Consider the following 24,311-nt stretch of genomic DNA (forward strand, 5'->3'; position numbering starts at 1 on the left):
ACTTTAACGTCTATTTATGCAGAAGGTGAAGAAGAGCTGCAGGAAGCTAGCTCAGAAGTTGAGCTGTATGGACACTCCTTATGAGGAACCGCCACTCCCCGCGCGGTCGGGTGGCACGTCTTCAGCCTCTTTGAGGACACCAGCCGGCTCTTCTCAGCCGATGACGCAGGGTGCCACTTCTGCGGTGCGTACACCACCACATCATAGTGCTGGGAAGGACCCTGCAATCGAGGATGAGGAGGAGGACGATGACGACGACGACGAACCCCCGGGCTTCCGTGGACAGCACGACCAGTGGGACGAATGGCCGCAGGACGAGATCGATATGTCTCAGCTAGGTGGTGCCCCGTTTGGCACCCAAGGAGCCTCACAGGTACTAACAAAGATAGTTTATTTCAATACGTAAGCTCCATGAACTAACGATTATAAAGAATTATAAGTAATTGTGTGTATCATATACCTGCAGGGTACGAGCCGTACGCACCGTCGACGCGACCATACCTACACTTCCAATGTGTTGCCAACAAATCCGAAGAGACAGAGGCGTTCGAGGGATCCTTACACTCCTGGGTCTTAGTTTGTTTAGGTCAAACGAATATTGACATCCGAAACTTGCGAGGTTATTTGGTTATGTTATGTCAAACTTATGTCAAAACTATAAAAATGTTATGTGGCAGCTTGTCAACTTGCTTCTTATTCGTTTCTTTGAGTCGCGGCAGCACTGCCGGCGAGATCAAGTACCTTGCGTTTGGGAACCGGTAGTCCCGGTGTATCTGGACACCGGTGACAATTTTTCGTAATTGATTAGTTAAAATGGTACATAACCGTATTATGAAAGACAAAAAACTAATCATTGGCTTATCAAATTCTTTATTCGGCCGTGAAAAAAAACTCAACAAAATACGGGCGCGACGCGTTTCGATTCTATCATCCAGGTAGCCCGGGTCGGCGGCAGGCGCAGCGGCCAGGTGGTGTGGCTGCTCGTGCGGTATGTTTGGTCCAGCCACGCCACGAACAGGGCGCGGCACTGCCGCGCCAGAGTCGATGGCACGGCAAGACCCGCCACGTCAGCGGCCCCCCGACCGGCCCACGCCATGTCAGCCCTGTGCCACGCCACCATACATGACGCGGCACATGCATTTGGCCGCGCCTAGGCACGGCCAAAAATGTTAGTTTAAAAAAACCGACAGTATTAGATTTAAAATTATATTAAAAAAGAATTAAATTTTTTAAAAAAATCTCCACGTCAGTCCAGAAACCGATCAGCAAGAACACGTCATCAGCTGCCGGAAACTGCTATCCCGAAGACTTTGACCGCACGACAGCTAGCCTCTGATTCCACGCCTCCTCTGGGCGCTCGAGCTAACACCTACACGCGGCTCCCACGGCGCCACAGCCACGGCCAGCTTGAAGTTTTCTCGCCACGGCCGCGGTAGGTCACGCCGTGCCGACACTAAAGTAGTACCCTGGGCTCGCATTGCGTCGCCCAAGGACCAATCGCTCGCCCTGCAGCGCCAGCCCAGGACATGTCACATGTGTACAAGAGATTCCCGTAGCCTCGGCTCCCACGGCACGGGGGCAGCGCTGTATGGCTGTGTAGAATTTTGCGGCAATGTGCCGGGGCGCCAACGCGGTGACCGCGACCTTGGTTGGCGCGATGCGCACCGGCGGCGGCCGTAAGCGCGTGTACTTGGGAGAAACGGAAACTGATATCGGCAAAGGTGTGGCGTGTTGCTGCATGTAGAAAGGCCGTGCCACCGAGGGCAACTACTAGTCACCTTGGTGCTAGATGCAGCGACCGTTAGCCAATCGAGCAAAAGAACCAGTTTCTGGTCCGTTTGGTTACGACGTTCCCGCAGGTTCCGGACATGTAGAAAATAACGAAGAAACAGCTAGACCAGGAATCGATTCCATATAACCGAACGAGGCCTTAGGTGTCCGTGTCCCCATGAAAGTGGGAGCGGCTGCAGGCCGGTCACCTGGTAGTAGCGGGCGCTCGCTCGTCTGGTTCCGTATCGGCACCCTCGTTTCGTCTTCTCGCCGTCCTCCTCCTCTGCCTCGTCGGCGCGGAGCAGGCGGCCCCTGCTGCCGGTGCCGGAGAGAGGCGGGAGGACGTGGGGGTGATCTTGGACCGGACGACATGGCTGGGGAACGTCAGCTGGGCGTGCATGGAGCTGGCCCTCCAGGACTTCTACGCCGACGCGAGCCACGCCAGCTACAGCACCAGGGTCAGGCTGCACCTCAGGGACACCCCGGCCGGCCCGAGCGCCGTCGACGCCGCGTCCGCAGGTACGTCGTCCTAGCGGTCCGCCTACTGCTGCTCATTTCATTTCATTCAGGGTGCGTTTAGATCAAAAAAAATTTTGGATTTTGGCTCACTGTAGCATTTCGTTTGTATTTGGTAATTAGTGTCTAATTATGGACTAATTAGGTTCAAAAGTTTCGTCTCGCGATTTCTCGACCAACTGTGTAATTAGTTTTTTTTTCGTCTACATTTAGTACTCCATGCATGTACCGCAAGATTCGATGTGACAGTTACTATGTAAAATTTTTTGGCAACTAAACGGGGCCTCATTCGTCGAGCCTACCTGCTGTGCGCTTATATTATTAAATTTCGGCCTCTGCACAAGACTAGCTTGCATAGGTTCGGAGTACGCTGCACTATGTATATACACACCCCTTAATTTCGAGCTCGATCTTGCGCCGAAACTTGTTGGGCTTCAAGGAAAGAGCTCACATTGTTAGATACTCCGTAGCTTGTAAGCGTCTTTGACAGCGCTGTCGTGGGAGACACCACTTCCCCAAGCTTGGCACTGCATCCTATTGTGGCAGTATATAGGGCATGTTTGGTTCCCCAGCTAAAATTTAGCTAATAAAATCAATGATTAAACTTTAGTCACTCCTGTTTAGTTTTAGTTACTAACGACCATGAAAGCAGTTCAACAAAGATCAAACTATCCCTAATAAATGCCCAAATCAGGGTGGGAGACCAGAAATAATGAGAGACAGTCTTGTCCACTTAGCACTTTAGTCCACTATTAGCTACTCTTGAATGACTAATGTGACTAAGCTATTTTAGTTTCTTTTTAGTCAATTTATTTAGTAGTTTAGTAGCTAAAATGACTCAAGTTTAGCGGAAAACAAAACAGGCCCATAGTGTAAATTGCCGGTTGCGGGGCAGGGCGGTGCAAGGGCAGCGCGTTAGAAACTCAGATGCTAGGAAGCCATCACCAGGCAAGTACGCTGGTTACACGTTAGCCGTTTCATAATAAAATTGTACTCGCCTAGTTCCAAATTATAAAACAATTGGACTATTTAGATGCAGAGTTTTGTCTATACATTTTGGATATATAGTATGCTCAGATATATAATAAAAACAATATATCTAAAAAATCAAAACATCTTATTATAATTTAGAACAAGAGAGTATTATACAATGCCACCTAATAAGATGTTTTATAATGTGGAGAAAAAGATGACGATGATGATGGTGGTGTGTCTTTGTTTCCAAAGCATTTCAACCCATAAACTAAATTTTAGAACTCTTATACTACTTGGTGCATCATTATACGAGTTAATTGTGGGAGCATATGTATGAGGAAGGTTTTTTTGAGCTGTTATTATTATTATTTTTAGCAACATTTTATTATTTTTTGAGGAAATAATATTAATAAGCTTATTAAAAGTCGCTCCCGAGAGCCGAGATCCAGACGCATGCTGGGCTCGGTCAGATTTCAGAAGGAAGAAATCTACTTTGCCTCTCTCAACTATCGCAAAAAGTCAATTTTTTCTCTCTAATCTAGAAAACCGGACATAACTCCTCCCCCATCTTTCCAAATAGGACATATGACCTACCTGGCTGTTTTTCTAGGTGTTTTTTTTTCTTTTTTTATATATTTATTTTGGCTAGATCTTTGAAAAAATCATAGTAAATTACAGAAAAATAATAAAATGTAAAATCTAATATTATTGGACTCCTCATGAGTAGATTTACACAATAATCATATGATATGATATGCTATGCTTTAGTACAAAAGTTTTGCTCTAGCTTTAGATCTATGCTTTTCAATGATTAATTCATAGCTACATTTTATGTGGTCTTATTGTGGTGAAATTTTTATGGTGAACTAATCATTATATCTTTAAATGTAGTAAAAATTTTATGCTCATTGGATCATGTATGAATGAGTTATAGATTTATTAAGGTTTATGCTTATTAAATAGGTTTTAAATAGTTAATAGTGTGTAAAAATAGAAAAATATGTGTTCTCTGTGTAATTTTCTCTTTGACAACATGATTATATTAATATTATTATTGTTGTATCTTATGAACACTTAACATAGATATAACGAATATGTACTAAAGCATGCAATGGTTAGCCCACCGTACATGATCCAATGAGGGTGTGTTTAGTTGCCCAAACTTTGGGCATCCAAAAAGCACACAACACTGTAGTGGTACTGTAGCATTTCGTTTGTATTTGGTAATAATTGTCCAACCATTGACTAATTAGGCTCAAAACGTTCGTCTCCCAAAATACAACTAAACTATGTAATTAGTTATTTTTTACCTATATTTAATACTCCATGCATGTGTTCAAAGATTTGATGTGATGTGATGTGATGGAAAATCTTGCACTGTGCAAAATTTGGAGGTGCAAAGTTGGTGGAACTAAACAAGGGCTGAGCATGAAATTTTTACTATAGCTTAAGCATGCAATGATTAGTCCACCATAAAAAATATTATTGTTATATAGTATGAACATTAACATAACCATATTGTCGCAGAGAAAATTACATAGAGAACACACATTTCCTATTTATACACACTTTTAACTATTTAAAAACTATTTAATAAGCATAAACCTGAATAAATCTATAACTCAGTCATACATGATCCAATGAACATGAAATTTTTACTACATCTCAAACATACAATGATTAGTCCATCATAAAAATTTCACCACAATAGGACTACAGAAATGCAACTATGAATTAATCACAGAAAAACATAGATCTAAATCTAGATAAAAAAATTTGTACTAAAACATACTATATCATATGTTTACTCTGGAGATCTACTCATATGAAGTTCAACAAAATTGGATTTTCTATTTTATGATTTTTCAAAGATTCAATCGAAATATATATAAAAGAAAAAGAGAAAAACCACTTAGAGAAACAGCCAGGTAGGTCATATGTCTGGTTTCAAAAGATGAGAGAGGTGTTTACGTCCGGTTTTCTAGTTAAGGAGAAAAAACTGACTTTTGCAATAGTTGAGAGGGGCAAAATAGACTTTTTTTCAACTACATCCGCGCGCGCAGTGTGGTGGTCGGCTCGACCCAAGCCAGGAAGGCCCAATGGCCAATGTGGTGTGTCAGGCGAGGGCCCGCCGTTAACTAAACCGCAGCCCAACGCCCCAACGCGACTGCCCAGCCCATAGCAACAGCCTGCCCACATCCCGCCGCCCCGCGGCTTCTCAGTTCTCACTTTTCGGCCGGCGGCCGGCGACGCTTACGGCGGCGGAGGGTACTCTGTCTCCCGCGCCGCTGGGGCACTAGCCGCACTACCGACCCGCTCGTGGCGCCCTCGTCGTTTCCTTTCTCTCTGCATAAGGAGAAGGTACCCCGCTACCCCACGACGGCATTTGGTGTTTGTAGTAGTACGCAAATTGGGGGTTTCCCATGGTTCTATCTATGGAGTATGGACGCCTGAGAGTTACAATGCCCAATACATACATTCCATAAGGGACGTTGCTCATCCTAGCTTTCAGTTAGGATAAGCCCATAGATGCGTTTAAACCTCGTTTCCCCCACCTGAAGTTTCCCTTTCGCATCCTAGTCTCAGAATCCCTGGATCTGCTGCAGGTTTCAAACTAATTTTGCATGTTCAGGTAGGATGAATGAATGCCACCGAACTTTTCAGTTTCATGAATCGTTATTCGCTGACATATGTTTGGGTCTTTGTGAAATACTGCAGGTGTTGATCTACTAAAAAAATGTCCGTGTGCAAGCAATCGTCGGGCCACAGACATCTACTCAAGCTAAATTTCTTGCAGAGCTTGGGAACAAGGCATCAGTTCCAATCATTTTTTTTTTCTGCAAATAGCCCGTCCCGGTCATCCAGCCAGACCCCATACTTCATCAGGACAGCATGGAACGACTCCTGCCAAGCTGAAGCTATTGCCTCACTTGTCCAGAAATACAATTGGAGGGAAGTCATTCCTATCATCGAGGACGATGATTCCAACGCTAGATTCATCCCTGATCTCGTTGATGCCCTGGGACATGTCGATACTCGTGTTCTGTACAGGTGCAAGATCCGTCCTTCTGCTGGAGAAGATGAGATAAAGCGTGCTATATCAAGCTTAAAAGAAAATTGGACAAGCGTCTTTGTTGTGCGCATGTCATATCAGTTAGCCCTTAAGTTTTTCCAGCTTGCTAAGGATGAGGGAATGATGGGCCAGGGCTTTGTCTGGATTACAGCATATGGTTTGACTGATATCTTCAATGTGGTTGGTTATCCTGCACTTGATGTGATGGAAGGTGTTGTTGGGATCGAGCCTTATGTTCAAGAAACTGCGAAACTAAACAAATTTAGACAAAGATGGCGTGAGAAATATAGGTCGGAAAATCCTGGTACATCAATTAATGAGCCTATAACGTCTGGTCTATATGCATATGATACAGTATGGGCAATAGCATTAGCAGCAGAGAAGGCCGGATATGTTAATTCAGACTTTGTTCTGTCTGAAACAAACAATGGCTCCACTGATTTCGACAAACTGAGTACTTCTAGGGCTGCTGAAAAATTTTGCAATGTATTCTTGAAGGTTAATTTCACAGGCATTAGTGGGCAATTTGTCATTCAGGATATGCAGTTAGTATCAACAACTTACAAAATTATCAATGTAGCTGGTCGGGAGAGGAGAGCAGTTGGTTTTTGGACTCCAGGATTGAACATATCCAGAATTCCTATCGTATGGCCAGGAGGCAGTGAGAAGACACCTAGAGGATGGCTTTTGCCAGTGAATAAAGTACTCAAAATAGGAGTACCTGTGAAACCTGGGTTTAGGAGTTTTATAAGATCTGAAAATGGTACCCTCAAGGGGTTCTGCATTGATGTATTTGAGGAAGTCATTGGTAAACTGCCCTACAAAGTTCCCAAGCATTATGTGGAGTTTGGAAATGGAAAAGGAGAAAGTAATGGAACTTATGATGAACTCGTATACAAAGTTTATCTTAAGTTATGTATGGACCTATTTTTCTTCCATTTTATTCCTTGTTACAGTCAAACTGGAGGTGTTGAACTTGTAGTTAAATACTGGCCAGGTATGTGCATTTATTACATGATCAAAAGTGATCTGAACTTGGCAATTTGTTGTCCTTGTTGCTCTTCTTGAGTGCACAGAATTGGCAGCATGTGATTTGTCTACAGATTGTCCACCATGTTAATGTCTAAGGTAGCTTACGGATGGAAACCATTGCAAAAGGGGCGGATCCAGCATGTAACCATTGGTGTCGATTGACATCAATGAACCGTCGCTAATACGATTAAGCTTTTAATTTAGATAGCAAGTAGCACTTGTAATATGTAGTTGGCTTTCCTTTTTAATAGGAGTGACATCAGTGGCAACATTTTATTGTCCCCAAATGATTTGCAGTTTATTCTGTGCAAAATGGTTTATGTTTTTCCAAAGTATATCAACCAGTTTTATGTTAATTGCTGGCAGGAATTTGATGCGGTAATAGGTGACATAACAATTTTGGCCAACCGTTCTCTATATGTGGACTACACTCTTCCTTATACTGAGTCAGGGGTACGCATGCTGGTTCCAGTTCGGGACCGGAGACAGAAGACTGCATGGACATTCCTAGAACCATTGACAGCTGATCTATGGTTAGGAGCTGGAGCCTTCGTTGTCTTCACAGGTTTTATAGTTTGGTTTATCGAGCACAGAACGAATCAGGAATTCAGAGGACCGCCAGCCAGTCAAATTGGATCAGTCTTCTACTTCTCCTTCTCAACACTTGTATTTGCTCATAGGGAGAGGATTGTGAACAATTTATCAAGAATTGCAGTAGTTTGCCTTTTTGTGGTGCTAATATTGCAGCAGAGTTATACTGCAAGCTTAAGCTCAATTCTCACGGTAGAACAGCTTCAACCAACAGTCACCAATATAGATGAAGTTATCAGACGAGGGGATTATGTTGGCTACCTCAATGATTCTTTCATGCCTGAGCTTTTGAAAAGGTTGAAAATTAATGAAACAAAAATGATCGCCTTCAGCTCTCCTGAGGAGTACAATGACGCCCTATCAACTAGAAAAGTTGCCGTCATTGTTGATGAAATACCGTGCCTCAAAGTGTTTCTCTCAAAGTATTGCCACAAGTACACTATGGTTGGGCCAACTTACAAATTCAATGGATTTGGTTATTTAAGTGACTTTTTTTTACTTCTCCGCAGTTGTCTGTTTTCAGTACAGCTTAGTGATGAATCAAATTGCATCTACTTTGTTGCAGAACTCTGCTATTGTACTAGATCATAGTTTCTAAAATCTGATGCCATGAGAGCAATTTTTTGTATTCGAGAAAAAAAAGAGAGCAATTTTTGACAAAGATTGAAGTTTATTGTTGTCTGGGATTCCTAAATCTTCCAGATATAAAAATGGCAAAGGATGAGATGAATGATCAGATTTGTCTTCTTGTGGAAATGTAACTCAACAAGCATATACCTTCTGGAAATATGGTGCCATGTTATTGGCTTCCAGTTGGGGGGTGGGAGGGGCATAAAAGGCTTACATTACATGTTTCTAGAAGTATTAAATAGCACAAACAAATTTACTTTACCAGATTCTCATGCAGTTTTCTCGTAATTGTGTGGTGCTAGTTCAGTATGTTTTCAATTAGATTGCTAACCACTTAATGTCAAAATTATGATCAATTTTTTCAATTAGATTGCTAACCACTTAATGTGAAAATTATGATCAATTTAATTGTCCTCACCATTATACAGGGTTTGTGCAAGTGGTTGATATAACTGGCCCACTGTTACATTGGGCCTTTATAAATGATTAATAACTTACATGGCGTTTTATAGCATTTGTATATTAATTATTGGCATGTTTTACGATTCTCATCTCTGTTCTATTCCTGCAGGCGTTCCCTCGAGGCTCTCCATTTACACCTGAAATTTCAAGGGGAATACTGGAACTAGCATCAAATGGCACAATGGATGAACTGGAGAAACAGTTGTATGGTGATACATCGTGCCCAGACAAAGATGACTCCCAAACTTGAAGCAGCCTTACGTTGCATAGCTTTCTTGGGTTGTTCATCATCACTGGGACAACTTCATTACTGGCACTGATTTTGCATGTCACTTTAACCCTTTATGATCATCGGAGTCATTGGATCAATGGCAGCGGTCAGATATCATGGCATGAATTGCTTGCTATTCTCTTCAAGATTTTTCATGAGCGTGATAATAGCTCTAATACTCCGGATGAAGAGGAGCCTGGAATGGAAGATAGATCCTCCTACAGCTGAGAGTCCATGGAGCATGTCTAATCACATCATCGAGAATGTTGATTCAGACACTGATACGGGAAGCACACCAGAATGAGAAGGAACTCCGGGCAGGGAAGTTTCAAATCAGGATCCTGGTCCACCATCATTTGCATACATGCATTCTGAGGGGGCAATGGAGTAACTAGCATTCTTTTATCTCGCACTGCGAGCACCAAGAACTCTATTGTCATATCACATACAGTTCAGTGAAATTGATTTAGATGTATCGTCTGCCTCTAGTTTCATGTTTAATACAAGTGTGTTAACATGTACTGCTGGTTGTCATGGCTAGTTAACTAGAAAATTTAACATAGTAAAATCTTTGTTGAAAGAGGTGCCTGTGCATCTTATAGAAGTGTGGCTCTGAAATGGACAGCAAATTTGTCTGACAGCAAATTTGTCTGTGTTTTTTTTTCTTATCTCCTGATACCAGATTCCTAAAAACTAGCAATTGCTAAGTACCACTGTACTGTTGCGGTTTCCAAGTGAACATTATCTGAACATAAAATTCATTACCCGTAGACTGTCCAGTTTATTAGTCACTCTTGAGCAATTGATCAAATACTGTCACTGAGTCAAAGCTTTGTTGATGGTTACTAAGATACATCGATATACAAACGCCTAACCAAAGAAAAGATAGCATTTCATACACAAGTGTCACCAGGCAGTGCAGAACTCCATAATACTAAGTTGATGTTCCAATCCTGAATTTCTGTAGGAGATTAGTGTATGTCCCTAGCCAGCAGACTCATATGTACCGCTCCATTGACAAAACACATATCAAGAGATTCCAAATCTTCAGAAAAGAAAACATATCGAACGATGCACTAGATATATCATATATATGTTCAGAGTTGAGACTGAAACTATCTACTCAGTATGATATCACACGTCCACAACTAAAACTTCCATCAATCTAGATATATATATCTTACACGTGCTAGATAGTAGTGCATGTCTGCAAAGTTTCTAGCACTGGTTGTACCCTTGCGCGTAGTCATGGAACACTGAATCCACTCCAGGAGTGGAGCAGCAGGAGCTCCAAGAACCAACGCTGCCGTTCGCCGTCTCATGATGATCCATTATTGCTCTGAAGCAGTGGTCTATGCCGTCTACCGCCACCTCGTCGCCGATGTGGTGGCCGTTGTTCTCCCCGAAGCACTGAATCTGCCGGAGCAACATGTCGATCTCATCGTCCATACTACTCCCAAACGTCGCGGAGGCAGAGCTTGCCGTCGGCGTCGAGCTCGAGCTCTCCACGCCTACTGCCGTCATGGTCTCTCCGGCGCTAGTCGAGAGCGGCGGTGTGCAGGTGCCGTCCATGTTCTGTTGCACTCCAGCGCCTGTGTAGCCGAAACTGCCTGGCATGTGAGTCCAGAGCCCGGCGGAGTAACCAGTGGAAGTAGCACCGGTCGGTGGCGGCCGCGGCAGAATCTCTGAGGTCTCACTCGCGGCCGGCGAAGGAAAAGGCGAGGGAGACAGGCTCGGCCACAGCGGCGCACCGAGGCTGCCGTAGTTGTACAAGGTGAAGGCCGCCGCCGGCGGGTTGTCGAGGCGAGCCTGGTGGCGCCGGTGCAGGCGCATGCTCACCTGCATCCTCTCGAGCGCCGACGAGGCGAAGGAGTTGTGGTGCTGCCAGGTCGGGCTCGTGAGGAGCTGGAGGCGCGCCTCTGCCCTCGGCCGCCGGCCGCCACCGAGCAGGCGGCGCTTGAGCTTGGTGTTCCAGTGGTTCTTGACGTCGTTGTCCGTCCTCCCCGGCAGCTGCGCGGCGATCGTTGCCCACCTGCAGCCGAACAACCAAGACATATCACATATGATCAATGGTTATTATCAATAATCCCTCGGCATCGGCAAGCTGGGCTGCTGATTATTGACCTTCTAACTCCTTGAGTTGCAGTGGTTGAAAAGGTGCTTGAATTGAACGCGCTGAATATTAGCTACTGATGAACTGTACGACGCGTATGCTCACCTGCTCCCGATGCTGATGTAGAGGCTGCAGATCAGCCTGTTCTCCTCCTCCGTGAAGCCGCCGTGCCTGATGTTGGGCCGGAGGTAGTTGAGCCACCGCAGCCGGCAGCTCTTGCCGCACCTGTTCAACCCTACAATAAATGAGCAAAAGGCAACGACCCCGTTCAGCGTTCATGTCATGCACGAGCGATCGATCGAGTTCGCTGCAGGCAGCAGCTAATAATGCTATGCAGATGACACAGCTAACTACTGCTCCTACCGATCTTGTGGGGGAGCTGTATCCAGTTGCCGCCGGCGCCGTGCTCGTCGATGTAGGCCTTGAGCACGGCGTCCTCCTCCGGCGCCCACGGCCCCTTCTTCACCGTCGCCTTGTCGCAGCACGGCGCCCTGCCCATCTCCCTCTCTCTTTGCTAGCTGCTCGATTGCGCCGCGCGGCGGTGAAGTCGATCGGCAGATCGAGCCCTCTCTCTCTCTCTCGAGTGGCTTGGAAATGGCGTTACGGCGGCGCAGCAGGCACGCTTTCTCTAGGTCTCTAGGAGGCGTGGCTGACAGGTTGAGCCTTGTGGCCAGGGATAGCTGGATGTTTTATTTATATAGGAAGGGACCTTGATGTGTAACATTACTTTTATTTCCTCACAGTAGAAAACAGTCCATCAGTATGACATCTATATTACTTTTACTTATCTTTTTGTATCAATTAGCCTATTAAAGGAGTCGGTATATAGTTGCTATAGTTTTTACCGTGAAGTATAATACTGCTGTAAGACGTGATCAATATTTTATAATAATACTATTGTATGGACCACATGCGTCTACTTAAGATTGTATTAGTTGCATTACTATCTGACTCGTTATAAGACGTCTCTTGGAGATTTTAATTTCAAATGATTGGAGCCCGTTGCTGCTTGATGCTAGGTGGATACTTTACTTAGTCTTTCTTCTAGACAACCTTTTCTTTTTATTGTAGGCTCAGTTATAGGACTTAGGTGTTGAGGGTAGTTATTCTTTCTTCATTCTTTTTTCTTGTTATTATGTTTATATTACAAGTCACTTATCATTAGCTTGGTGGTTTATAATATATGCTATGAAGGTTTTCTCGTAGCTGTATCGTGTAAATCACTTTTCTTAATAAAAAACAGACTATATTCCCCGGCCGTGAAAAAAATGATTGGGGCCAGTTTATAACGCAATTCCTTTGTCATGTTGTTCCATGTTTGCCTTAGTTATTTTCTAAACTTGTGACTAATTAGCAATGTTAAAACCATCGTTACATTACGTCACTGGAAGTTATTGCAAATTTTCTCAGTATAGTTACGACATCGATCTTCTGAAGACCATAACTAAACAACATTTTCTTCTCTTAAAGAATAACTTGTACTAGCCAGTAGCCACCTATTAGCCAGGGTTACTACTATATGACTAGTCAGCTGGTCCATGCAACTTGAACGACCCTTGACACGCATTTGGTGGTGCACTACCGGAAATAGTAGGTATGCCGAGTGTCTGAGGTTTTGCCGAGTGTATTTTATCGGACACTCGGTAAATCTGCTGTGTGCCGAGTATCGCCGTGGAAACATTCAGCAAACATATTGCACTCGGCAAAAACCCTCTTTGTCGAGTGCCTTAAAGTAAACACTCGGCAAATAATAAAGAAACACTCAGCAAACATCAGGCACTCGACAAAATAGCAGCGCGTGCGCCGGCCGTGCAACGACCGCCAGATGGAGCGCCCTGCCGTTAGCACTTTGCCGAGTGCCCGTTAGTGACACTCGGCAAAGAGAGTCTTTGCCAAGTGTTTTTTATCTGACACTCGGCAAATAGTTTTGTTTGCCGAGTATTTTATTTTGGCACTCGGTAAATTAATAAGTTTTTTTTCTTCTGGCCTTGAAACTTTTTCTAATCTCTACATACAACATGTGGTACTCCATGTTAAGATTTGGTATATTTATGGATCTGTTTGCTATATTTAATTAATTTATTGCATTTCAAGGATTTTTTTGGTATAAGTCAAATTCGAACTGCAAGTGATTCAAATAATAGAATAAAATGAGTAGAAAAATAATATTCATGTTATTGACTCCGGTGTGAGGCCTTACCTAGGAAATGAAAAGAAATTTCGAACATCTTGTTCAGGAAACCCGACCACGAATGTGTGGCCGAATGATTTTTAAATTCTAAAAAAAGCAAATGAAGTCTGAAAATCATGAGATTTGTCATGATCTCGTGATATCATACGTGAATGGCGTGGTAAAAAATTGAGAAGGTTTCGGATAATCTGTCATGTACGATGTTTACAAACCGAAGTATCTCAGAAGAAGAATCGTAGCGTTGAGAAGAATTTGATAAGATTTGGAGTCAAAGTGACAGTCGAATTGGGGTTTGACTTCAAAACTTTTTGTATAGGCAATAGAGAACATAGATTGATTCATGTGTAATTTTGGTAATTTTTTTGGATCCGTTTGATAATTTTAATTTATTAAGTGCAATTATAGAATTTTAATTGATATACATTGAATGTGAGCGACAAACTGCATGAAATAATAACTTTTTTCACTTCTGGCCTTGAAACCTTTTCTAATCTCTACATACAACATGTGCTACTCCATGTTAAGATTAGGTATATTTCTAGATCTGTTTGCTATATTTAATTAATTTATTGCATTTCAAGGAATTTTTTGGTATAAGTCAAATTCGAACCGCAAGTGATTCAAATAATAGAATAAAATGAGTAGAAAAATGATATTAATGTTATTGAGTCTGGTGTGAGGCCTTATCCAGGAAATGAAAAGAAATTTCGAACATCTTGTTTAGGAAACCCGATCACGAACATGTGGCCGAATGATTTTTAAATTCTCAAAAAAGCAAAAGAAGTCTGAAAATCATGATATTTGTTAAGATCTCATGATATCATACGTGGATGCTATGGTAAAAAAATTGAGAAGGTTTCAGATAATCTGTCACGTACGATGTTTACAAACCGAAGTATCTCAGAAGAAGAATCGTAGCGTTGAGAAGGATTCGGTAAGATTTGGAGTCAAAGTGACGGTCGAATTGGGGTTTGACTTCAAAACTTTTTGTATAGGCAATAGAGAACATAGGTTGATTCATGTGTAATTTTGGTAATTTTTTGGATCCGTTTGATAATTTTAATTTATTAAGTGCAACTATAGAATTTTAATTGATATACATTGAATTTGAGCGACAAACTGCATGAAATAATAACTGTTTTTTTACTTCTGGCCTTGAACCTTTTTCTACTCTCTACATACAACATGTGGTACTCCATGTTAAGATTTGGTATATTTCTGGATCCGTTTGCTATATTTAATTAATTTATTGCATTTCAAGGAATTTTTTGGTATAAGTCAAATTCGAACTGTAAGTGATTCAAATAATAGAATAAAATGAGTAGAAACATGATATTCATGTTATTGAGTTTGGTGTGAGGCCTTACCTAGGAAATGAAAAGAAATTTCGAACATCTTATTCAGGAAACCCGACCACAAACGTGTGGCCGAATGGTTTTTAAATTCTAAAAAAGCAAACAAAGTCTGAAAATCATGAGATTTGTCAAGATCTCATGATATCATACATGTATGCTATGGTAAAAAAATAAGAAGGTTTCGGACAATCTTTCACGTATGATGTTTACAAACCGAAGTATCTGAGAAGAAAAATCGTAGCGTTAAGAAGGATTCGGTAAGGTTTGGAGTCAAAGTGACTGTCGAATTAGGGTTTGACTTCAAAACCTTTTCTATAGGCAATAGGGAACATAGATTGATTCCTGTGTAATTTTGGTAATTTTTTGGACCCGTTTGATAATTTTAATTTATTAAGTGCAATTATAGAATTTTAATTGATATACATTGAATTTGAGCAACAAACTGCATGAAATAATAACTTTTTTCACTTCTGGCCTTGAAACTTTTCTACTCTCTACATACAACATGTGGTACTCCATGTTAAGATTTGGTATATTATAATGGAATAATATTGGTAGAAAAATCAAATGAAAAAAGAAGGAAACGAAGGAAAATGAAAAAAGTGGGTTTGCCGAGTGCACCTGGTTTGGCACTCGGCAAAGATGGGGTTTGTCGAGTTTTATATCTGGGACACTCGGCAAACTCCCCTCACTCGGCCCTATGCATAGTATTTTAGGGTTTAGGAAAAGGAGGATACGAAGGGAAATGAAGAAAAAAACTTGGTTTGCCGAGTGCCCCTAATCTGGCACTCGGTAAAGATGGGTTTGCCGAGTGTCAAATCTAGGACACTCAGCAAACATCTTTATGGGCCCCCCACACACAAAGTTTAGGTATTGAAAATGAAAAAAACAAAATAGGGGTTTGCCGAGTGCTAGATCGCGGGCACTCAGCAAACCTCACTCGTAACCACCCCAATCCCGCACCCGGCCGCACACACACGCACACACTCAAACTTAACACATAGCCGTGAGCCTACACTCGCCCACATCACTGGTCGGCCCCGCCGCCCGCCCACGCCATCCCTCGGTGCCACCCGCCCACACCCGCCCACACCACGGCGTCGGCCCTGCCGCCGACTCACGTGTGGACACCAGGGGCGGCCGCACCGGACTCGCGCCATCCTGCAACCTGCCAACGCCACTGGTCTCACGCACCGCCATGGGCCTTGCCCATGGCTGCTAGCCTCCCGCATGCCCATGACTGTCCCGGCCTTGCGCGTCTAAGCCGGCCTCCCACGCGCCGTCCCCGCGACCCCGCTAGCCTCCCGTACCGCCACAAGCGTCGTCTCCAGCCTCCCGTGACCCCGCTGGCCTCCTGTCCCAAGTCCCACCTCTGTCTCCCACAGTAAGCACTTCTCTAAGCATTTTTTCTTGCCCTCTTTTTTTCCAGACTTAGTTCCAAACTTCCAATCAATCAAGTGCTCGATGAAATTCCATTGTTAATATTTTCATGGATGTCTCATGTTTGTACCTGAGTTCAAGAAGATGTTGGGCTTGGATCCATTGGTCACAGTAAACATACTAGCTCATGGAAAATTATAATCTCTGATGAATTTTAGTTGCACTCATTGTCTTTCTCAATTGAGTACTACAAAATTGATGATTTGCTTTTGGGGTTCTTGGTATATATTGACATCGATAAAAGTTCTGAGATTCGGTGCTTAGGCATTAATCTATTCATGTGATGTTTTAGTGTCAAGCCCTGCTTGTACTGTGCATCCTGATTGTACACATTTCCAGGATTGCTTTATCTGGTTACTAGCATCTCGTTGTGTTCTTAGTCCCTGATATCTTGCAATATACTGTTCATTTTAGTTCAGTGTAATTGATCAGTTCCGTCATGAAGATGCATTTTCTTGTCGCAACGTCTTGAAGTTAAGAACAAGCTCCTATTGTGATCATCGTAGCATGTTGTCCAATTTAACTAGTATCAGCATGTTAGTTCAATTAGTTATTTAGCTGTCATTGTTGTCTAATTTGACTAGTATCAGCATGTTAGTTCAGTCAGTTATTTAGCTATCATTGTTGTCCAATTTGACTAGTATCAGTATGAACCCTCCCTGGGTCATGCTTGACTATTAGTTTCTTTTAGCTATAGCCTTGTCTTGCTATGGCTGAAATTAACTCTCCCAGATAAAGTCCTTCCTTGGACTATTGTTAGAATGGTTGGGGTTTGTACTTGTCTAATGTACTAGATATGCACTTCCAAGATTGATTTAATTTCAGCAGACAAGTGACTTGGCTTGGTTTATGTTTAATAGGTTACGCAGCCGCCGCTCCCTGCCCCACCCTACAGTCACTGTCCGCCTTGCCCTCCTGCCGCCCCACACCATCGACTTGTCGTGGTTTTGCATGGTATAAGATGTGTATGTGGTTGTCGGCCATCATGCCATTGGTTTGATATGTATGTGGTTGTCGGCCATCGTGCTGTTGGTTTGTTGTAGGTTTTGGTTACCTCACCGTGCAGGGGAGGTGCTACCAAAATTTATAATTGACACTATTACGTTCATTTGTTGTAGGAGAGGCTATTACAAGGATTATTCCCCACTGTCCTCGACTCATCACTTTGTAGGACAGCAAGGTGAGGCATCCTACACCCCTCTTTCCATACCATGTTCGTATATCATGTAACTTAGCTAGGCGTCTCTTGTTCGAAAGAGATATGGTTGGAAATATGCAGAACTTTGCATATCTATAACCATATCTATTTTGAATTGTTCATGTTTTTTGGATAGCCCAGGGATGTGTAGATGAAGTTAGTTTCCATGCTCTACTCGGATCCAAGATAGAGTTTTAGCAGTATCTCCCTGTTGTTCTCTGGATACACAATCTCCCTACTAGGACATGTATTTGGAGAATAACGGGGAGGTGCTACCAAAATTCTATCTCGGATAGGAGTAGAGCATGGAAACTAACCCCATCTACACATCATCGGGTGGGATTAGGACCTATCTTCACCTATTAGACAGTATAGGAACCTATAGATGCAATTGATTTTTATATTACTTGCTGATATGTTAGAGGATGGATAACCGTGAGTGGATGTACATGGGCCGCTCTAGTCAGGGTTCATTGACCGATGAATGGATTGAGAAGACTGATGCTTTCTTAGAACTAGCATTTGCAAGGGTTAAAGGAGCGCATTCCACTTGGTGTCCCTGCAGCATTTGTGCAAACACACATCGACAAACAATGGTGGTCATGGGTAAACATCTTTGCAAGAATGGATTTACGGCGGACTATACCCGGTGGATCTACCATGGTGAATCAGATCGTGTGAGAGATGAGGTCGTGAGACAATGCATCGAGGATTATAATGCTGATGTCGGGTAGGTGACATGTTAAATGACTATCATGAAGCACACTTCAATGAAGGACATAGGGAGGAGCCAAAGCCAACCACAAAGGCATATTATGATAAGTGCTGGCTCCTCTTCACGGGCATGTCTAGATAGTGTTGGCGGAGTTGAGCAATTTCTTCCACCAGCTTTGTGCTAAGGAGTTATCTCGTACCGTGGTTGCAGACATGAAAAGAATGATGCCTGTGTTGCTCTCCAAGTTGGAGAAGATCTTTCCACCTAGCTTCTTCAATCTGATGCAGCATTTGATTTTGCACCTCCTATATAAGGTATGAATGGGGGGCCTGTGTAGGGCTGTTGGTGCTATTCAATTGAGAGATTTCAAAAGGTTCTTCGAACTAAATGTAAAAATAAATGCAAAATTGAAGCATCTATAGTAGAGGCATACATTCTAGAGGAGGTGTCAAACTTCACAATAAAATACTATGCTAACAACCTTCCTAGCATGCATAATCCACCCCCTCGTTATAATGCTGGCGAAGATGAATTGAACCTTAGCATTTTTCGAGGGCAACTAGGAAGTGCAAGTGGTGCGATTAACAAGACCTTGAAACATGAAGAGTGGTGCACTATTATGCTATATGTCTTGACCAACCTATCCGAAGTGGAGCCGTACATGCTGTAAGTTCTCAACAAACTTTTTCTTAAGTAGTCACAATTCTGTGTCCAACTCCCTTGTTTCTTGTTGGTATAGGGAATTTCATGAACGATTCTAACGTGAATTAAGGGAACCTACCCCGTAGGAAACTTTGACTCTTCTTAGAGAGGGTGTGGGAAATGGAATGCCCAATTTCATTTCTTGGTTCAAATAGAAGGTACTGTCCAATTTGGCTCATACTTAGCTTGACATTACAAGTTGCTCATACGTGCACCTAATATAACGAACTACCCTTCTTGAACTTGTAGGGACAAACCGATGCGTCTATGAGTGCCGAGTTCAGATAGGTTGCTGATGGTTGTCCCTATAGGGTTAGGTCATTTACCAGTTATGACGTGAATAGATATCGCTTTCACACAACAAGCCACGAGCAGAGTTAGCCTAATCAAAGAACCATAAATATCAGAGTTTTTATGCAAGGCTTACATGGGGTTGAGTATTATGGAAGAATTGAAGAAATATATGAACTCATGTTTCATGTTTGTAAACCTCTTAATCCCGTTATATTCAAATGCCATTGGTTTGATCCTGAAGTAGTGAGGCAGAACCCTAATCTTGGGCTAGTCAAAATTTGATAATCATCCGTCTTACCAGGAGACGATGTCTATATTATGGCTTAACAGGCCACGCAAGTTTATTATCTCTTATACCCGTGCCAAACTGTAGACTGTCTTAAGGGTTGGGATGTTGTGTACAAGGTATTGCCACACGGTAAACTACCTGTCCCAAACAATCAAGATTACAACATAGACCCCAACACATATGATAGAGAGTTCTTTCAAGAAGATGGGCTTGAAGGGAGTTTTGAGATAGACTTAACCGAAGCTTAGGGTATGGAAGTAGACAATGAAAGTGGTGCTGACAAGAACACCAGAGATGAGGGTCAGAATGTGAAGGACTTAGAATTACTTCAGCGATTACATCTAAGCAATGATGGTGATGACAACAATCCTCCTTCAGAGCACAGGGATGATTATATCGACATGCATGATAGTGATGATGAGACTTATGATCCAGCTAATCCCGATCATGATGATTATTTCTAATACATGTATGATCCGTGCTAATTGATTTATTATTTGTCATACCATGTTATTTTCTAAGTATGTTTTGTTTATTTTGCATCTATTTTAATATATTATCTGTGCTAATTGGTTTACTCTTTTTAATTGCAGGTGATTGAACAATGGTGGGTGGTACAAAGAGGATAACGTTGCTTTACTCAAAAGTGACAACAATGTGTAAAGGGTTCGATGCAGCTGAGGGATCCGAAAAGAGACCTCAGGGTAGACCTAGGGGTCAAGGGAAGGGTGGAGGCAAGACGAGGCCACCATCGCCTATACCTTTGTTGTCGTCTGAGGTACCTTCCGCTCACTCATCCTCTGAGGAGGAGGTACAGGTGGAGGAGTATGTAAGGGTGGAGGAGGAGGAGGCAGGGGTGGAGGAGGAGGAGACAGGGGGTACCTCTTCCTCAAATTCATCGTGTGTGTGGTTGTGAGGTCCCTCGACCCTCCCGAGGCGACCAATACCTCTTGAGAGATGCCCACTGATTCGACCCGATGGAGACAAGTAACTTTATATGTTATCACTAATTTTTCATTTAATATGTTCAAAATTACAATAGAAACTAATAATTTATCTAATCACTTGAGCAGGGGTTGGAGGAAGGTCGGTGGGGGTGATCACGCACGCCATGTGAATGGCATCCTTGGTCTTTTGATCAAGGAAAAGTTCCCTAGTCTGGTGCAGTTCGGCAGAACTATCAAGCCAGCCTACACGTGGGCCCACTATGCCACCGTCCCCGACACCCCTGATCAGGATGGTAGGGTATTCGTTGACAAGGCGCAGCATGTCAAGGCTGAGCTTTGGGTAAGTCTTTCTTGCACTACATTGCTCAATACATCATACTAATTGAACATTCTTGAAATAATGACTAGATACATCACGTCTATATATGTAGGATTTCTTTAGATGCGAGGAGGGATACGAGGCCAATGCAGATGTTGTGGTTGACAAAGCCACCAAGAAACTCGTCAAGGACATGCACTACGAGGTGCGCATCCAGGCCGTGATCTAATACCACATGGAAATTCTTAGAGAGAGGATCCCAAAAAGGGTGGTAAGAACCATGAGCCTGACCTTGAAACAATACCTAAAGGTAAATATATAACATTAATACTTATTTTTTTTGAGATTAATTATGCTTAATTTCATCTTCTTATATGTCATACACTTGATGACGTAGGTGCCACCGTGGTGGTGCGCCTATAATCTACAGTGCTGAGCCCGGATGGTGGACAGGTGGTGTGACCCCTCATGGGAGGAGAATCACAACGCTTGCCGGGAGCGGCATTTGCTGATGCCAGGTGCACCACACGGTCAAGGCAACCTCAACCTCTTAGAATACGCGGCTAGATGGGTACGTGAATTCATTTCTTTATTTTTTGCTCAACTCTGCATAATTTCTAATCATATTGCTTTTTTTTGTAGTCGGCGGCACATGGTGGTGAGCCTTGCTCCCAGTTCATGGCATATGCTATGGCCCACAAGGGGAAGGCGATGTCCAACATCACCTACAACCCAGAGGACCCGCCCTCAGCATATAGCAACGAGTCTGTCCATAGCCGCCTCAATGGATACACATCAATGGCAAGGGTGGTCCATGGCCTAGAGTATGATCCAAGCGCCCATGACCTTGATGCAGAAGTGGTCATGAGGGCGGGAGGAGGCAAGAAGCATGTCCAGTTCTAGATTGGTGATGACACAATTGACACGGCCAGTACTCCCACTCTCCTAGATTCAAGCACGGAGCACGGGTTCTAGTCCGACGATATGCCCATGACCGAACTCTACACGGTTCTAGATGAACGCACACCAGGTTATTTCTATTTTATTCATCGTTCATTGATTTTTACATACTTTTGCATTGCATTGTAACATTGGGATGAAACATTGTAGGCTCAGCTGGAACAAGAAATGAGGCATCAGGAGGAGCTAGAGGCGAAGATGGAGATAGAGCGGCAGAGGATGGAGGCAGAGCAGCAGAGGATGGAGATGTAGATGTTTGAATATATGAGGGGTGTTTATGCTACAATCAGTCAACCTCCGCCACCGATGCCAGTTCCTCCTTAACCTGCTCCAAACACTGTTTTAGGCACTGTGAGTTGCTTTACAACCTTATAATCACTGTTTCTAGTTTATACAGAATCAATCTTACAAAGATGCCTAGACACTAGAAACTTAGTGACTAATGCTATATGTTTGTTACCAACTAGTTGTGCTGCAATCTCTTCTCCTTTGTGCAATCTTGACTCACACATGCAATCTCTTCTCCTTTGTGCAGCATCAATCGGCGGCATCGAATGAGCCTCATGACCCAGCATGGTCGCAGTGGAACTCGTGGCCTAAGTGACTACTTGTGATTTTATTTGTATTTGCATTTGTGGATTACCTATGATTATTTGTGGTTGTGAATGAACATACTAGTGATTCTGAAGTTTATTTGCATTAATATGTTATCGATATATCTATATGAACTGCATGTGATGCCTATTGTGAACTATCTATGATGGATGTGACGTTTATTTGAATATGGTACGTGGTTGTGACCGAAACAAATAAACTGATTATTTATGGCAGTTTTATCGAGTGTTACACTCGGCAAAAGCCCAATTTGCTAAGTGCCATGAAAATACACTCGGCAAAGAGGGACATGTGGCAAAAATCTGTGCTTTCTGGGACTAAAATGGCTTCTTTATCGAGTGCCTGCGCTGTGACACTCGGTAAAGAAGCCAACGTTAGTATGTTCTGGTCCAGTCTTTGTCGAGTGTCTCAGAGTTTACACTTGGCAAAGAAAGAAACTTTGCCGAGTGCCAGGGAGTTTGACATACGGCAAAAGGAGGAATCTTTGCCGAGTGTCTGGGAGTTGACACTCGGCAAAGGAGGCATCTTTGCCAAGTGCCTTGAATTTGACACATGGCAAAATGAGGAAGCTTTGCCGAGTGTCTGGGATTTGGCACTCGGCAAAGGATGCAGGTTTGCCGAGTGTCTAGGAGTTGACACTCAGCAAAGGCGCCGTGACCGTCTCTGCACCGTCGCGTTACTTTTTTTCGTCGAGCGTCGGTTTCATCTCTCGGCAAAGTGTTTGCCAAGTGTCCAATAGAAAACACTCGGCAAAGATGTGTTTGCCAACACTGTAGATGCCGTGTGCTGTTTGCTGAGTGTTACACTCGGCAAATCTTTTGCCAAGTGTTTTTTGTCTTTGCCAAGTGCCTGTGGCGCATGGCAAACTCACTGTTTTCGGTAGTGGTGCTTCTCTAAAGTATTCTCAAGTTGCACACAAATATCTGTAAGAAAAACATTTACTCTAAGAATGCCTGATATATATTGATATATGACGCTAATCTCTAGTCAACCACTGCGAAGTGTGGTTCAATGCATCAGGGAGTTTTGTTCAGGCAAGCAAACTGCAAATTCAAGTGTAAATTTAAACTAGTGGCCGAGGCCAAGAGGCAATTATGAAGACGAGAAACGACTTATATGATAGGCCGTATACGGTATAACCAGCCAGTTATGGGTATTTTTCTTTCCTTCTATATATTCCAGTCAGTCTTTATTCATTTTTTTCTCACATTGTTGTTTCTTACAAATTTTGTTTTGGACGGTACACCATTAGATCGGTACAAAATCACCTCCTAATCTCTTATCACAGGTAAGGCAGCAGGTAAGATAGGGCTCACTTTTGGATTATACTAATCAGATAAAGTAATCTTTATTAGGTATTCTAAACACACTAGTTTTTGGATTGCTGGATTAAAATATTCCTTAACATATTATTGTAGTCATATAATCCATTTTAAACCTACCAATGCAGTAGGAGATTATAGGTGCTCAAAAGGCCCACTCTATTATAATCCAGAACCTATAATAAACCCCAAGGATATAAACAACCTAGATTATCATAATTCATAATCTAGATTATTATAATCACCACAAAGGCAAAGGGTTTTTGTGGTGAAAATTTTCATCACAAAGCATATTTTTTTGCCACAAAACAACCTTTGTGGTGACTTTTTCAGTCGCCACTAATCGCCACAAATACTTGCCTCACAAATACTCTAGTGATGATTTTTTGTTCCCCACAAATGGCCATACTCATTAGTGACGAATTGTGGTGCCACTAGTAAACTGGCCATTTGTCGCCCCATTTTTCGTCACAAAAGCATATGCATTAGTGACAAAAAAGATGCCACTTATAAGGTTTTTAGTGGTGAAAA

The 24,311-nt window shown here is 42.8% G+C and overlaps 1 protein-coding gene and 1 pseudogene across 1 annotated transcript; one reads left to right on the plus strand and one right to left on the minus strand.

The window, feature by feature from the left end:
* The first annotated feature begins 1,612 nt into the window (after window positions 1-1,612).
* LOC136544126 (glutamate receptor 2.9-like) lies at window positions 1,613-9,888 on the plus strand (annotated as a pseudogene).
* Window positions 9,889-10,379: 491 nt separating this feature from the next.
* On the minus strand, window positions 10,380-12,228 carry LOC136546275 (transcription factor MYB36-like). The gene is made up of 3 exons (XM_066538247.1): window positions 11,797-12,228; window positions 11,539-11,668; window positions 10,380-11,352 (listed from the first exon to the last, which is right to left on the minus strand). The coding sequence occupies exons 1-3, from the start codon at window positions 11,930-11,932 to the stop codon at window positions 10,539-10,541; spliced, it is 1,080 nt and encodes a 359-aa protein (XP_066394344.1). The 5' UTR covers window positions 11,933-12,228; the 3' UTR covers window positions 10,380-10,538.
* Window positions 12,229-24,311: the final 12,083 nt, after the last annotated feature.

The sequence above is a fragment of the Miscanthus floridulus genome, chromosome 3 (assembly GCF_019320115.1).
Source record: "Miscanthus floridulus cultivar M001 chromosome 3, ASM1932011v1, whole genome shotgun sequence".
Classification (NCBI taxonomy): domain Eukaryota; kingdom Viridiplantae; phylum Streptophyta; class Magnoliopsida; order Poales; family Poaceae; genus Miscanthus; species Miscanthus floridulus.

Excerpts from the sequence above, each read along its gene's own strand:
- LOC136546275 (XM_066538247.1), bottom strand. The coding sequence starts at position 11,932 with ATGGGCAGGGCGCCGTGCTGCGACAAGGCGACGGTGAAGAAGGGGCCG. Across the intron at positions 11,669-11,796 it reads ACAGCTCCCCCACAAGATCG|GGTTGAACAGGTGCGGCAAG; the intron begins GTAGGAGCAGTA and ends CATTTATTGTAG. Across the intron at positions 11,353-11,538 it reads TACATCAGCATCGGGAGCAG|GTGGGCAACGATCGCCGCGC; the intron begins GTGAGCATACGC and ends GTTCGGCTGCAG.